Source organism: Sinocyclocheilus grahami, unplaced genomic scaffold (genome assembly GCF_001515645.1).
Source record: "Sinocyclocheilus grahami isolate Dianchi unplaced genomic scaffold, SAMN03320097.WGS_v1.1 scaffold27.1, whole genome shotgun sequence".
Taxonomy (NCBI): Eukaryota; Metazoa; Chordata; class Actinopteri; order Cypriniformes; family Cyprinidae; genus Sinocyclocheilus; species Sinocyclocheilus grahami.
The window spans coordinates 151,338-167,044 of record NW_015505206.1 but is presented as its reverse complement, the minus strand read 5'-3'; the positions used below and the strand labels follow the sequence as shown (position 1 = coordinate 167,044).

The 15,707-nt window shown below is 37.6% G+C and overlaps 1 protein-coding gene across 1 annotated transcript in view; it reads left to right on the top strand.

Annotated features, from left to right (window-relative positions):
• Window positions 1–14,778, top strand: part of vat1 (vesicle amine transport 1) — a 26,513-nt gene extending 11,735 nt beyond the window's left edge. Inside the window, exons 3-6 of the mRNA XM_016252604.1 lie at window positions 7,324–7,494; window positions 9,946–10,035; window positions 12,295–12,536; window positions 14,334–14,778. Of these exons, the coding sequence (XP_016108090.1) occupies window positions 7,324–7,494; window positions 9,946–10,035; window positions 12,295–12,536; window positions 14,334–14,612 (782 nt within the window). The 3' untranslated portion in view covers window positions 14,613–14,778. The remainder of the gene's footprint in view (window positions 1–7,323; window positions 7,495–9,945; window positions 10,036–12,294; window positions 12,537–14,333) is intronic.
• The last annotated feature ends 929 nt before the right edge of the window (window positions 14,779–15,707 follow it).

Here is a 15,707-nt window from a genome sequence, read left to right as displayed (position 1 = left end):
AGGCCAAACAAAGTAGTTTCGCTTTCACAATGAAGCACACAGCGTCTTCACGACATGGCGGCGGCGGCGGCGGCAACAACAATACTACAGCGAGAATCAAAGGAGGGCGTGGTTGACTCAACTTTTTTTTTATAAAGCATATCTCTTTGGATTTGAGACTTTAGTCTTTGCAACTTTACAGATCTTCTTTATGCACCAAGAGCTTGTAACACTCCAAAGAGAAAAGAAACATTTAAATCGCATCATATGACCCCTTTAAAGGAGCCTCCTAAGCCCTGAATGGGACTTTCAGTAAAATAAGCTGGTTTTTACAAAGCCATTTTTTTTCAATTTCAAAGTGATGAAATAACCTGTTGGAGGTATTGCAGTGGTTTGTATGCAGCACTTTTACATTTAACTTATCCTGAGAAGTGCCTGGAGGACTTCTGCTTAACTGCACAGGCACATCATTTAAAAAGCATATGAGATTGTTTCCGTTAGGGATGCTCCGATCCGCCTTTTTCGCCTATAGTTTGTTGTATCTGGAAAGCCTTAAAGGAAAGCCATGGATGTCAATGGGCGCTTCGCTTGTAAAATAAAACCAACATTGCACTCGAACCAAAAACAGCATTCCAGGATTACAACATCCAGGAAGAGCAGTCACCATCTGCTACGGTTTATGAAATCGATTTCTAATGATCTTTTACTGTCCCCTTCCCCTGTCATTTTTTTAAAAGATTAGTTAATCCAAAAATGAATTCTGTCATTTATTCACCCTCATGTCATTTCAGACTTTGGTTTCTTGTACACAAAAAAAAAGATGTTTTGAAGAATGTTCACTCTGCTCTTTTCCATACAGTGTCCTTTGTCAAAGTCATACAGTCTACTTTGACAGTTTTCCATACTAGACAAAGTATGACCTCTAAAGTCATGCAATAGCTTTTTATGAGGAAAAAGATACAACCACAGAAATTCTTCCCCTAAACCGCAGCGTTAAGGTTTTGAATTAGCTTTTATTTTTGTTTTCATTAAAATTTTATATGATGATGAAGTAATTTGTTGTCTTTTTTTTTTATTAATTTAGTTTGTTTCATTGAATTTGCTAATGCATTTTATCTAATATAACAGATGTAGTTTTAGTTCACAGTGACAACACTGCACTGCTGTCAAGTTTTATTTGCACTTTTACATTTTAAACTAAGTTTAAAGTGTCGCAGTTGACACTTTCATTTTTCTGTGAAATTTTCATATATTACATTACATCTCTAGCCTTCCAGTTTGTTAGCATAAGCTCACTCCCCTATAAGGTTGGACATGTGGAAATGTGATATAGTAGCTTACTGCTGATTTTATAAGCAGCCAGAACAAATCCGAGCAGAGTACAGCCTCTTCATTGTGACAGCACCTCATGCCAAATACTACACTACTATCTGTCTGATTGGTGTGTGACTCACTTGAATTCGACTGACCAGTCACTAGCGGTTTTATTTGGTTTGCTGGACCTTTGCCTTTAGTGCTGATTTGAGATCCGTTTTGAAGAACTCGACAGTAAGAATCCGATACGAGAAGCTGTTTATAGATGAGCACAAATTTACAGCCTCCACTTTGAATCCTGTCAAACAACTTGCAGTGAAACAAGTCTCTCTCTCTCTCTTTCTCTGTCTCTGTCTCTGTCTCTGTGTGTGTGTGTGTGTGTGTGTCCTCTATTTGCACTGAGGGTGTGGGCTGAGTGCTCGTATGTTGGAAATCTGCAGAATTCCTCAGTGTTTTGGGGGAAAATTCCCTCTCGCTCGAGGAGGGTAATATTGTTGTGGCTGAGATTGTTGGCTAAGTCTGTGTGCGCGTGTATGAATGTGTGGATAGAAGGAAGCATAAAGAGTTCACTGTGCGCGTGTTTCACCCTCGTATGCCCTTGTGTAAAATGACCTGATTAGATGAACATTGCACTTAATTTTCTTAAATAAAAATGCCACACAATCCTAAGCTCAACAAATGGAATTAAACAGGAGAATCTGCTTATGTAGCTACGGATTCTTTGTTCCCTTGCTCCCCACAAGCCCTGAGTCAGTTTGAGCAGTGCACTTATATTTTATTCAGAAACACTTTGTTTGGATTACTTTTCAATTACAGTGTTGCCTTAGAAATGTCTCGCTTATAGCCAGACCTTTGATGAAACGACATATGGTCTGGTCCTCACTGCAGCTTACTCTGGCCAAGAACTGCCCACTTGGACAGAAAGAGATCTCCTGAAGCGAAAACTACAGTTTTTGATTTTGCATGCTATTTAGAGGCGGGTTTCTGTAATATAACACAATAATAGACCAGTGAAGAAAAAAGTTGAAAACATTAAATTAAATTAAATAAATAAATAAAAGAAAGATACTTCCTTACCACTGATGGTTTGTTAACACAATTAGTATGGCAAACATATTACTGTTGGGGGAAAATATTATTTATTATTTATTATTGTAATATTGTTGTGGCTGAGATTGTTGGCTAAGTCTGTGTGCGCGTGTATGAATGTGTGGATAGAAGGAAGCATAAAGAGTTCACTGTGCGCGTGTTTCACCCTCGTATGCCCTTGTGTAAAATGACCTGATCAGATGAACATTGCACTTAATTTTCTTAAATAAAAATGCCACACAATCCTAAACTCAACAAATGGAATTAAACCGGAGAATCTGCTTATGTAGCTACGGATTCTTTGTTCCCTTGCTCCCCACAAGCCCTGAGTCAGTTTGAGCAGTGCACTTATATTTTATTCAGAAACACTTTGTTTGGATTACTTTTCAATTACAGTGTTGCCTTAGAAATGTCTCACTTATAGCCAGACCTTTGATGAAACGACATATGGTCTGGTCCTCACTGCAGCTTACTCTGGCCAAGAACTGCCCACTTGGACAGAAAGAGATCTCCTGAAGCGAAAACTACAGTTTTTGATTTTGCATGCTATTTAGAGGCGGGTTTCTGTAATATAACACAATAATAGACCAGTGAAGAAAAAAGTTGAAAACATTAAATAAAATAAAATAAATAAATAAAAGAAAGATACTTCCTTACCACTGATGGTTTGTTAACACAATTAGTATGGCAAACATATTACTGTTGGGGGAAAATATTATTTATTATTGTTGTTGTTTCTTTTTTCCTGTTTTGTTTTTTGTTATTATTTGAATTGAATTATTTATATTTATTATATATTAATTTGAAATAAAAAAAAATATTTAAATGCAGCCTTGCATTTAATAATTATATATAATGTCTTTTCATATGTAGAAGTGTGTGTGTGTGTGTGTGTGTGTATGTGTATATATGTGTGTATATATATATATATATATATATATATAACACTTTTTATGAGGAAAAAGATACAACCACAGAAATTCTTCCCCTAAACCGCAGCGTTAAGGTTTTGAATTAGCTTTTATTTTTGTTTTCATTAAAATTTTATATGATGATGAAGTAATTTGTTGTCTTTTTTTTTTATTAATTTAGTTTGTTTCATTGAATTTGCTAATGCATTTTATCTAATATAACAGATGTAGTTTTAGTTCACAGTGACAACACTGCACTGCTGTCAAGTTTTATTTGCACTTTTACATTTTAAACTAAGTTTAAAGTGTCGCAGTTGACACTTTCATTTTTCTGTGAAATTTTCATATATTACATTACATCTCTAGCCTTCCAGTTTGTTAGCATAAGCTCACTCCCCTATAAGGTTGGACATGTGGAAATGTGATATAGTAGCTTACTGCTGATTTTATAAGCAGCCAGAACAAATCCGAGCAGAGTACAGCCTCTTCATTGTGACAGCACCTCATGCCAAATACTACACTACTATCTGTCTGATTGGTGTGTGACTCACTTGAATTCGACTGACCAGTCACTAGCGGTTTTATTTGGTTTGCTGGACCTTTGCCTTTAGTGCTGATTTGAGATCCGTTTTGAAGAACTCGACAGTAAGAATCCGATACGAGAAGCTGTTTATTGATGAGCACAAATTTACAGCCTCCACTTTGAATCCTGTCAAACAACTTGCAGTGAAACAAGTCTCTCTCTCTCTGTCTCTGTCTCTGTGTGTGTGTGTCCTCTATTTGCACTGAGGGTGTGGGCTGAGTGCTCGTATGTTGGAAATCTGCAGAATTCCTCAGTGTTTTGGGGGAAAATTCCCTCTCGCTCGAGGAGGGTAATATTGTTGTGGCTGAGATTGTTGGCTAAGTCTGTGTGCGCGTGTATGAATGTGTGGATAGAAGGAAGCATAAAGAGTTCACTGTGCGCGTGTTTCACCCTCGTATGCCCTTGTGTAAAATGACCTGATTAGATGAACATTGCACTTAATTTTCTTAAATAAAAATGCCACACAATCCTAAGCTCAACAAATGGAATTAAACAGGAGAATCTGCTTATGTAGCTACGGATTCTTTGTTCCCTTGCTCCCCACAAGCCCTGAGTCAGTTTGAGCAGTGCACTTATATTTTATTCAGAAACACTTTGTTTGGATTACTTTTCAATTACAGTGTTGCCTTAGAAATGTCTCGCTTATAGCCAGACCTTTGATGAAACGACATATGGTCTGGTCCTCACTGCAGCTTACTCTGGCCAAGAACTGCCCACTTGGACAGAAAGAGATCTCCTGAAGCGAAAACTACAGTTTTTGATTTTGCATGCTATTTAGAGGCGGGTTTCTGTAATATAACACAATAATAGACCAGTGAAGAAAAAAGTTGAAAACATTAAATTAAATTAAATAAATAAATAAAAGAAAGATACTTCCTTACCACTGATGGTTTGTTAACACAATTAGTATGGCAAACATATTACTGTTGGGGGAAAATATTATTTATTATTGTTGTTGTTTCTTTTTTCCTGTTTTGTTTTTTGTTATTATTTGAATTGAATTATTTATATTTATTATATATTAATTTGAAATAAAAAAAAATATTTAAATGCAGCCTTGCATTTAATAATTATATATAATGTCTTTTCATATGTAGAAGTGTGTGTGTGTGTGTGTGTGTGTATGTGTATATATGTGTGTATATATATATATATATATATATATATAAAACACACACACACTCCAGTTATTAGACCTTGGGTCCGACTTGGAAGCGTAATTTCCCATGGCCGAAGCCTAGTGTGGCTTTCCTACCTGTGCAGAAAGTCAAATTCACACAAAAAATTTGGCGAATGCTCGAGTGAAGTGCACATATTTTAGGAGATTATCAGATATGAGCACACATGAAAGGTTCATTTTTGTGTGTGTGAGTTTCAGGGGATCTCTTGGCAGCTCTGTCACAGGTCTTGTGATCGGAGCTCAGTGGTCATGGGGCAGCCTGGCACTGCACCACCCACACAAGGTCCAGGAGGCGAGACAGCAGGTTAAAAGCATGATGTGAAAGAGACGTGTGTTCTCATGCATTGTGAGCTCTCTGACAGAGAAAATGGCGGCCCCGCTGCTTTCAGAGAAACCAACTCTTCCTGAGTCGCCATGGCAACACAAACTTTATTCACTAGCAAGTGAATGAGGGAGAGAAAGAGAGAGGGCCAGTTTAATGAAGTGATGGAACAGAAGAAGATACTGTATATGAGCACTACAGAGATTCAGTGTCGCCCCTTACTGAACTCTCATCTGATTCACTAGCTAAGCTAATTAACTTGCAGTGTGTTTGTATACATGGTTTTATTTAGCTATACGTTGTAGACAGCTTAACAGTTTGTACCTTTCTACATCATAGTGGGAAGAAAAGTAAATATTCTTCATTTTTATGCAAATTGTAGAGTTTGACCGTATCAACCTCAACCATGCAGTTGCTATTAGTGTTATTGTACAAATAAGTTAATCAAGAACTACCCCCCCCCCCCCCCCCCCATCTACCTTATATTTGCACGCTGTCATTGGGTTTATTTTATTTTATTTTAAGCTTCTGAAAATTGAGTCTGATTTTGAGCATCTGACTTATGAGTGCCAGGCTTTTTGTATAATTTTCTTTTCTTCTTTTTTATAGATTGTTTCTTTCAACTACACTGTTTTTGCATGCTGTTACTCATTCTGGCTTGTATTTTATTTTACTTTTTTACTTTATTTTTTTTTATTATTTTACTTTTGTTATTTTAAGCAAATGAAAATGTACTTAATTTTTAAGAGCGTCAGGCTTTTTGTATCATATCCATGGATTTTTCTTTTTAATAGATTTTGTTTCTTGACTAGGCTGTTTTTGCATGCTGTTACTCATTCTGGCTTTTTTATTTAAAAAAAAAAAAAAGGGATTTTTATTTTTTTTAGATTATCAGGCTCTAATTTTGTATCCTATTCTTCACAAGGGCCAGTAAAAGTGTGTGTGTGTGAGCACTATTTGTCACAATCCAAAGCCTAGAGCAGGGCTCAGTCCTGGAGGGCCGGTGTCCTGCAGAGTTTAGCTCCAACTTGCCTCAACACACCTGACTGGAAGTTTCTATGCCTAGTAAGAGCTTGATTAGCTGGTTCAGGTGTGTTTAATTAGGGTTGGAGCTAAACTCTGCAGGACACCGGCCCTCCAGGACCGAGTTTGGACAGCCCTGGCCTAGAGCACTTGATCACATTTTATGAATATCACTGTACGTACTGTATGTGCGCTCTATTAATTTTGTCATTAGATAAGCTTTACCCTTTGTAGGTTCATGCACTAGTGACATTTTAAGACACAGCTCTGCCTCTCCCTTTGAAACACGCACACAAGACGTGCAGTAAAAATTTAGATTAAGTGGATCTGCTCACAATCTATGTCTGATGTAAATGGCATCTTTAAGACATTAGACCCCAGACAGAGCTCATGATTGGTGACCTGCTGTCCTGGAGCCTCTCTCAATCTTGAGGTTAAAGCTTGTCACTAAAAATACTATGCTTTGAAATGACTTAAAGATGTTTGCTGTTGCCTGCATTCAGTAGTAACGGTAGCAGACTGTGTACGCAGTAAACGGTTCTCATAAAAACTTTCACCATAAACCACCGCGTTTAAAAGTTAAGCTTTTGTGTTCATGAGTTTGAGTTTTTCTGATTCATTTGTGTTCCTCAACAGAAAAAAAATGCATGAGAGTAGAAAATCCATTAATAAATTGTAATCAAAGTTATTTGCCTTTGAAAGCACTTGCGAGTTAAACAAGGATAATGGCATTGCTACAATGGTCCTAATGTTTGTACATGTGTGGGTGGGTGCTCGTCTTTAAGGTCATATGGCAGCACTGAGTTTTATCCTGCTGTATCCTTTGCTTGCATGTTTCTGTTCTTGTTTTGAGATGGAAGATGCTGAAAATAAGTTGTTCAGGGCTTTTCTGGTTTCATAATTTGTTTTGTTTCCTCTCTAGGTGGGGTGGGCATCGCTGCCACTCAGTTGTGTAAAACGGTGAATGATGTCACATTGTTTGGCACCGCCTCGGCCAGCAAGCACGAGGTCATCAGCCAGGGCGGAGTCACACACCCCATTGACTACCGGACACGTGATTATGTGGAGGAGATCCGTAAAATCAGCCCCAAAGGTGAGCACTCACACAGTAAACCAGCTTAAAGAACATAATCTACCATTCAAAAGTTTGGGGTCAAGATTTTTTTGAAAGAAATGTACTTTTATTCAGTAAGGACAAATTAAATTGATCAAAGTGACCATAAAGATACTGTTTTGAGCTTTCTATTGATCAAAGAATCCTGGAAAAATGTTTCCACAAACATATTAAGCAACACAGCTGTTTTCAACATTGATAATAATAAGAAATGTTTGTTGAGCAGCAAATCAGCATATTAGAATGATTTCTGAAGGATCATGTGACACTGAAGACTGGAGTAATGATGCTGAAATTTCAGCTTTGCCATCACCGAAATTATATTTTGGAATATACTGAAATTAAAACTCATTTAAATTGTAGTAACATTTCACAATATTACAGTTCTTACTGCATTTCTGATCAAATAAATACAGCCTTAGTGAGCATAAAATGCTTCTTTCATTAATATTAAAAAATCCTACCTACCCCAAACATTTGAACAGTAGTGTATCTGTGGTTAATAAACTTGTTTAAGACCACCTGTTAATAATTAAACATCATTTTAAGTGCAACATGTTCCCCGCTGACTAATCACCACAAATAAATCGATGTAAATGGTTTGAGTTTGTTATTTTTACTTTGGGTGCTATGTACGCAAATAGCCTAGTAAATATATATGCCATTAAAGACAAAATGGAAATCTAACATAAGAAGTCTTTAAGGCTTTCTGCTTTGCTGTTAGCAGACCGTTTGTGTATATTAAACTTTGAAGTCCATCTGTCCACTCTGCCTTTCACATTTGTTTTTTTTGGTGGTGTCTATTGAGGTTTTGTTGTGTGTGTCAGCTGTAACTTTTATCACGGTGTCTGATAAAACATTGTTTACTCTTTTATCTTATCACAAAAATGTACAAAACGAATTCCTTCCTTTCTGTTCAGCTCTTTTCCATGACCGAACAATTTATTTGGTGTACTCCTCTGACCATAACAGTCTTAGAAATTTAGTAACACGGTATCACATCGATGACATTCCACTCCGGTCAACACGAGAGCAGCGTTAACCCATAAAGAACTGTTGAATAAGGAACTTAGGCAATACATTGATGTGCTAAACTTGTTGTTGCAGTGGAGCTTTAAAGACGAAATGGCTTAGCCTTTTGTTTTACAGTGCTTATTATCTAACCGCTAAAACACAGCACGATCAACATGCATTGCTGAAAACATCAAAAATAATAAAATAAACATTCTTATAAAAGAAAGATTCTTTTGATATATAGAAAAAAATTCAAATATATTAGGGTCAGTAAGAAAAAACAAAGTTTTTCAAAAGTCTCATGCTCACAAAAGCTAAAATAGCTCTAAAATAGAGTAAAAACAGTAATGTAATAAAATATCGTTAAAATTTAAAGCAACTTTTCTATTTTAATGCATTTTTAAAATGTAATTTCTTCCCGTCTTCAGTGTCACATGATCGTTCAGAAATCATTTTTTACTGTTATTTTTTCTGAATTTAATGCATCCTTGCGAAATAAAAGTACTGATTTCTTTCAAAGAATCATACACTTTTTTTTTTTTTTTTACACCATGTTAATGAAAGCCACAAAATAGCAAAAATTAAAGGGGTCATATGATGCGATTTTCAATTTTTCCTTTCTCTTTGGAGTGTTACAAGCTCTTGGTGTGTAAAGTTGCAAAGACTAATGTCTCAAATCCAAAGAGATATTCTTTATAAAAGTTAAGAGTCAGCCACACCTACCTAAAATGGCTCGTTCTAACACGCCCCCACATGTCTACGTCACTGTGTGGGAAGATTTGCATAACGCCGCCCAAATGTTCACGCAAAGAAAGAAGGCGTAACTTTTATTCTCGCTATAGTATTGTTGTTGCCGCCGCTGCCATGTCCTGAAGGCACTGTGTGTTTTGTGAAAGTTTTTTTTATATTTAAAGGATTTGCCACTGATTCAAACGCGAGTTTGAGCAGTGTAGAGTAGCGCTTTATTGTTTGTCATCGGCTGATCACAACGCACTGGATAGCTGGCCAATCAGAGCACACCTCGCTTTTCAGACCGATGAGCTTTGTAAAAATCGACGCGTTTCAGAAAGGCGGGGCATAGAGGAGAAACAATGTACATTGTGGAAAATGTGTTTTTTTTTTTTTGTTTGTTTTTCCTTAAACCGCATAAACACATTGCATTACATCAAATACACAAAATAATGTTCTTTTTAGCAACATCATATGACCCCTTTAAATGAGCATTTAATTTACACAATATTTGCTTATTCACACAAAAGTATATTAAAACCGAAAACCGATGCACTCTTTTAAATTAAGACTTCTGTTAATTGGGCAAGCAGTTACAGTTTTATAAATACAGTGTATATGAATTAATGCAAGAAGAACATTATTTTGGTCATTCACCATCTGTGTCTTTCTTCCTGTGTGTTTTAGGCTTGGATATTGTTCTGGATCCTCTGGGAGGCTCTGACACTCATAAGGGTTACAACCTACTGAAACCAATGGGGAAGCTCATCAGCTACGGTGAGCCTTGATAGACACTCTGAGCATCAGCTCGCGTACACATGTTTTTTTTCCATGTCACTTCGACCAAGTGCTACAATTTCAATCTGTAGGGCTGAGGTTTTGCTGGGTAAATTGAATACATCCCAGCAGACAAGTCGTGAGTAGCTTGATGGTGACATATTACAGTAAATCAACTTCAGAAACACAATACCCGGAACAAGACCCCTTAAACAACATGGCGTCCTAAAGTCCCACCCAACTGTCTTTGTCCCTCTGTCTCTTTCTCTCGCTCACTCTCTTCCTCTATCCTGCTTTATCAGAACAATGGCTCCTCTATCTGACACAGAACCCAGAATGTGTCCGAATGTAGCAGACTGGGTCAGGTCCAAATCACTGGCCAACTCAGAGCTCGCTTTGTGTGAATGTGTGTGTGTGTGAGAAAGAGAGACAGAGAGGGTTGTCATTGCTTTATGTGTACATTTCTCCCTCACTAATGGTACGATGGAGTGTAATTTATTCTAATATCCTTTGTCGTCCCAATATGTGGCGTTTTGATCTTATTTCATGCTAATAAGCCACCGTTGAAGTGAATGGAGAGAATGATGGTTAGACTGTTAGAAAATTAAAGAGAAGACATGTGCGAAATGAAGGGGATAATCATGTGGAGAGACACTAAAACGAGAGGGAGAAAACAAGCGAGGGAGTGACAGACATGGGAAGCGACGCGTGAGGATGTGCGGACAGTGAGCGAATGAAGACAGGTCAAAGAGTGCAGTGTTGGAAAAGGGAGAAAGAGAGCGAGAAGGAGGGCCAGAGAGGCATGTCATTCCTCTGTAAATGAAGAACGCTCGCTGTGGGAGCCATTAAGCATTAATTCACCTGTCGGTCAACTGCACACACATTTTACATGCAGAAAACTCACACAAATACCTATTCATGCTCGAGGAACATGCTCACAGTTCAGACACCTCGCGCACACACACACACACACACACACACAAATACATTTTTACATGCTATAGGATGTAGGAATAGGTGGTATGGAAAAAAAAAAGGATGTGCACAAGGAATAACTTGCTATTAATTGGTGCTAAAATGTTTGGGTTTGTTTACTTGTGTAGCTATTAAACAAAAGTTTTAAACTTATTAAGAGGCTTATTTTATGCTTAAGAAACTTATTCTTTTGTTAGAAACAATATTATCTTTTTTCTAAGTTATGAATTGGAGACAAAATGCCTTTTAGTATATAATTCACTGATTTATCCAAAACAGGCATTGACAAATGAATATCTAAAATATAAAACCATTCCCATTTGGTTTTTGTTGAAAATATTCTTGAAATAAGTCTCTTACACTCACCAAGGAATTTAATATAAAATACAGTAAAATGGTAATTGTGAAATTATTACAATTTCATAAATTTAAAATTTTTACTGTCACTTTTAATCAATTCATCCTTGCTGAATAAAAGTGTTAACAAAAAAAATTTATATGTATTATAAATTCATGTCATCGTCACATTTTCTTGTTTAAACTTTACTTACACTATCAGAAAATAAAAATAATTATATTTTTACATTAACAATGTAATCAATATTCTATTTATTAAAGCCAAGTATGAATCTCTTCAGATTAGTGTTTTTAAGCATTTTACATTCAAAATAACTCAAGGCAGTAACAATTTATTTTATAACAATACAATATATTTTCTTTTTGAACTATTCTTTTTAACAGTTAACTTGTAACAATTTTTTTATTTTTCGGGTCATCAGTCATCAAAACTCGGTAAATATTGGTCTGTGACCAATAGGAGGTTTTAAGTTGATTACTCACTAAAAACTCCCACAGATCATGTTTTTGGGCCATTTCAAGTCATATGTTGAGGCGGGATTTATCGCATGAACCAATCACAACCGAACATAACCAGTCATATTCAATCATATCGCAATTGAGGCATTGCCTCCTCTCTCGTAACTTTCTCCCATTCATTCTCAATTACCTCCATCAATCTCACCGCACGCCATAGGGGGTCTATTAAAACTCAATGGGCTCATACTAATATATATATATATATATATATATATATATATATAATAAAAATGAGTAAAAATATTACAGCATGAGTAAAAAAATTACTCATGCTGTAATAACATTTCAGTCATACCTCCCATCCCATAAATCATAGTAATATCTTGCGAGAATGGATTTAAAATCTTGATGTTAAGGCACTGATGTATATCTATGTCTTCTGTGTCAACTTGATGTTTGTGTTTGCAGGTGCCGCTAACATGTTGGCGGGTCAGAAGAAGAACCTGTTTGCGGTGGCTAAGACCTGGTACCAGCAGTTCTCCGTACACACCCTGAGCCTGATCCAGGGAAACCGCTCGGTGTGCGGATTTCACCTGGGGTACCTGGACTCTGAGACTGAGCTCATCGCTCAGGCCATGGCAGCCGTTATGGACCTGTACAGACAGGGCAAGATCAAGCCCCGAATTGACTCCACCTACCACCTAGAACAGGTGAATGAATGAGTGTCAGACAGGAGCTGATGTGTTTTGGGGAAAAGAACGCGAGTATAATTTATATCTGGAAGTGTATTTATGCCAGGAAGTTGAAATCCATTGAGATTAAATATATGTGAGGGTGTCAACTCAACCACCACCCATGCCTTGTACTCCTTCCACCCTTTGATCAATCGTTCCTGCCTCGTCCCTCACTTGTTCTTTCATCCATCTTTCCCTATTATTTCTCCTCCTTTCTTATCGGTCCTGTTGCTATGGAGATGTCTCTTCCTGCTTGCAGTAAGTGCGACTGCGAGCTGATGCTTTTATAACGATCCAGGCTTTTATCTGCCTCGTCAGACTTTGGTGTTATTGAAAATTCGTAAAAGGAATTATGAACTGCTTTCACATTCAACTGAAGCGAATATTTCACAAGACTTGAGCTGATGAGAAGAGCTGTTTGAAGCGCTCTGTGTATGTTGATCTCCCTGTCCTTCGCTCTCATTTCCTGTCTCATTCTCTTTCCTCAATCTGTCCACAAGTCAATCGTCAGGGCCAGGTTGCTTTTTCCTGTTGCTAGGAGATGGCTCGCTGTTGCCGTGGTGCTGGTCGTTAGGTAGAGTGGTAAAGGAGAGGTGAACTGGGGGGGGAAACAGAGCAGGAGACAGGTTGACTGACCAGAGACTAGCTGATATACTGAACACTGAAAGAGGAAGAACATAAATTCATCTTCATCTGCATTTTAGCATTATATGATTGATAGTTGGATATATTGACATTATTGACATCAAACTCTGGATTTTTTTTTCTCATTTTGTCTCTCATAGTTGAGGTATACCTATGATGAAAATTACAGGCCTCTCTCATCTTTTTAAGTGGGAGAACTTACACAATTGGTGGCTGACTAAATACTTTTTTCCCCACTGTGTGTGTGTGTGTGTATATATATATATAATCAATTTTAGAATATAAACAATTATTATCATTATATTAAATAAGTGTTAAATTAAAATTACATCAAAAAGTTTTAATTTGTGTAATTATCCATGTATAAAATTTTAGAATATAAAATATAAACAAAAAAAATCTATTTTTATTATTTATAAATTATTAAAATTAAAGTCATACTGCTATCTAGATTTGAGTACTGGCCATTGAGGAACAGTGATAGACAATATATAGAACAATATTCGCTGATATTCAGACATTTTTAGATTATTGCCATTTGTAAATTGTCTGATTAGCCAGTTAAAAGAAATAATTTTTCCTTTTGTTTCTGAAATAAACGAACAGCCTAAAATTTATTTTTCTGTTTTCAAACTGTTTTTTTTTTAGTGAGTTGCAGTAAATATGGTCCATGAAATCAGAATTGGAGTTTTGTGTATTTTTTCCATATGCGTTAACTTTAAAGGTAGTGTAGGCGATTGCTATCAGGATGTGAAGAGACTTTCAGCCAGCATACCAAATCACCTACCCTGCCTTTAAAGACCCTCTAGACTTCTGGTACTCAGGAGCGTTTCCAAATTTTTGTTCAATAAAATGCTCTTTTAGTAATTCATAGTTCTCACTGCTGTAAATCCAAAGGCTTGTAACTAGAGGTCATCTGCCACCTTATTCTCTGGAGTAAGAGTAAATTTGGAGACATGAAGAATCTCATAAAGGATGTTTGTGTGCGTGTGAAGTTCAGTATTAGATCAAATGTCAACAGCTTGTTAGATATTCTTACCACAGCAGATGGCCAGTCAAGCTGCTCTCTCTGCCGTTCCTCATCCACACCCTCACCAGTCTCTCTCTCTCTCTCTCTCTCCTGCTCAGGTTGGTGATGCCATGCGTAGGATGCAAGAGAGGAACAACATAGGTAAAATTATCCTCACCACCGAGCCCATGAAGGAAGAGGAGAAGAAAGAGGAGGCCAAGAAAGACGAGGAGAAGAAGAAAGAGGACAAGAAAAAGGATGACAAGAAGAAGGAAGACAAGAAGAAGGACGATGCCAAGAAGGAGGAGAAAAAGGAGGAGAAGAAGAAGGAAGAGGCCAAGAAGGATGACAAGAAAGCAGAAGAAAAGAAGGAAGAAACCAAGAAAGAGGAGAACTGAGTGGAGAGAAACATTGTGGATGTGCTTTGTGTCCGTGTCAGCGGTTTGGGAGTGGTTTGTGTGTGTGTGTGTGTGTGTGTGTGTATGGAGGGGTGTATAGTGTAATTAGCTTAACCCCAGTTGATTCCTGACATTAGCTCTGCATTTCTGCAATCATTCAATCAACAGAATAATCAATCCCTCTGGCTCCTCCTCCTCCCCAGTTTCTCAGAGAGCAGTAATCTACTGCCTCCGCTGGTGATTTATATGCATTGCAGTGCTATCATTCAAGTAATCAAGACACCTGCTGACTGCTCTCTTTCTTTTCACACTGAGTCTGGTTCATTTCAGTGAGTGTTTATGGGAAACAAAACCAGAGCCCCTTTGTTATATGTACGTTTGTTGTGTGCGAGTACGTGTGTTTCTGTATTTGGCTGTCTGTCCTCAGGTTTGTTGTCGGATTTAGATTAAAAAAATCTTTCTTTGTCTCTCTACCTCCCTCATGCTACCTTATGCTACCGTCTGGCATTTTAACCTTCTCTTTCTCTCCTCCTACATCAGTTTCTAACTCTCACCATCACTCTTGAATATTCTGGCCCCCGTGAACGGCCTGCATTGGTTTGCTATCGTTTGCACTCAGCTTGCACTTGCAGAGCATGGCTGTTCCACACCCAATCCGCCGTATCTCTGGATCCCGTCTGGGTTTTCACACCGTTTCAGTCACATTCTCGTTCTCCCACCAACACACTCGCTCTGTATGCGCCTCTAAAACCGAGAAATAAGCGTTTGAACGTGCATGGAGATGCTCAGAAGGCCGCATTGTTCGATGCATGCTCGTGTTTACATAATCACTACGAGTGCAGATAACCGTTCAGGCCCAGAATGCACTGGGGTGGGTGTGGAACAGCCATACTAGTCTGAAGAGTCACCATGTTCCAATTCACTGAATCCCGATCCGGTTTTGAGTTCCGGATCCGAGGGATTGAGTTTCAGTTTCTTGTTGTGTTCCGCTGGTTCTCTTCCTGTGTTCCTGTGGATGGTGACTCAGAGCACCAAGTGACCCTAACTAACTTCAGTGAAAAATACCCGTCCTCTTTGTATTATGTTTAATTTTTT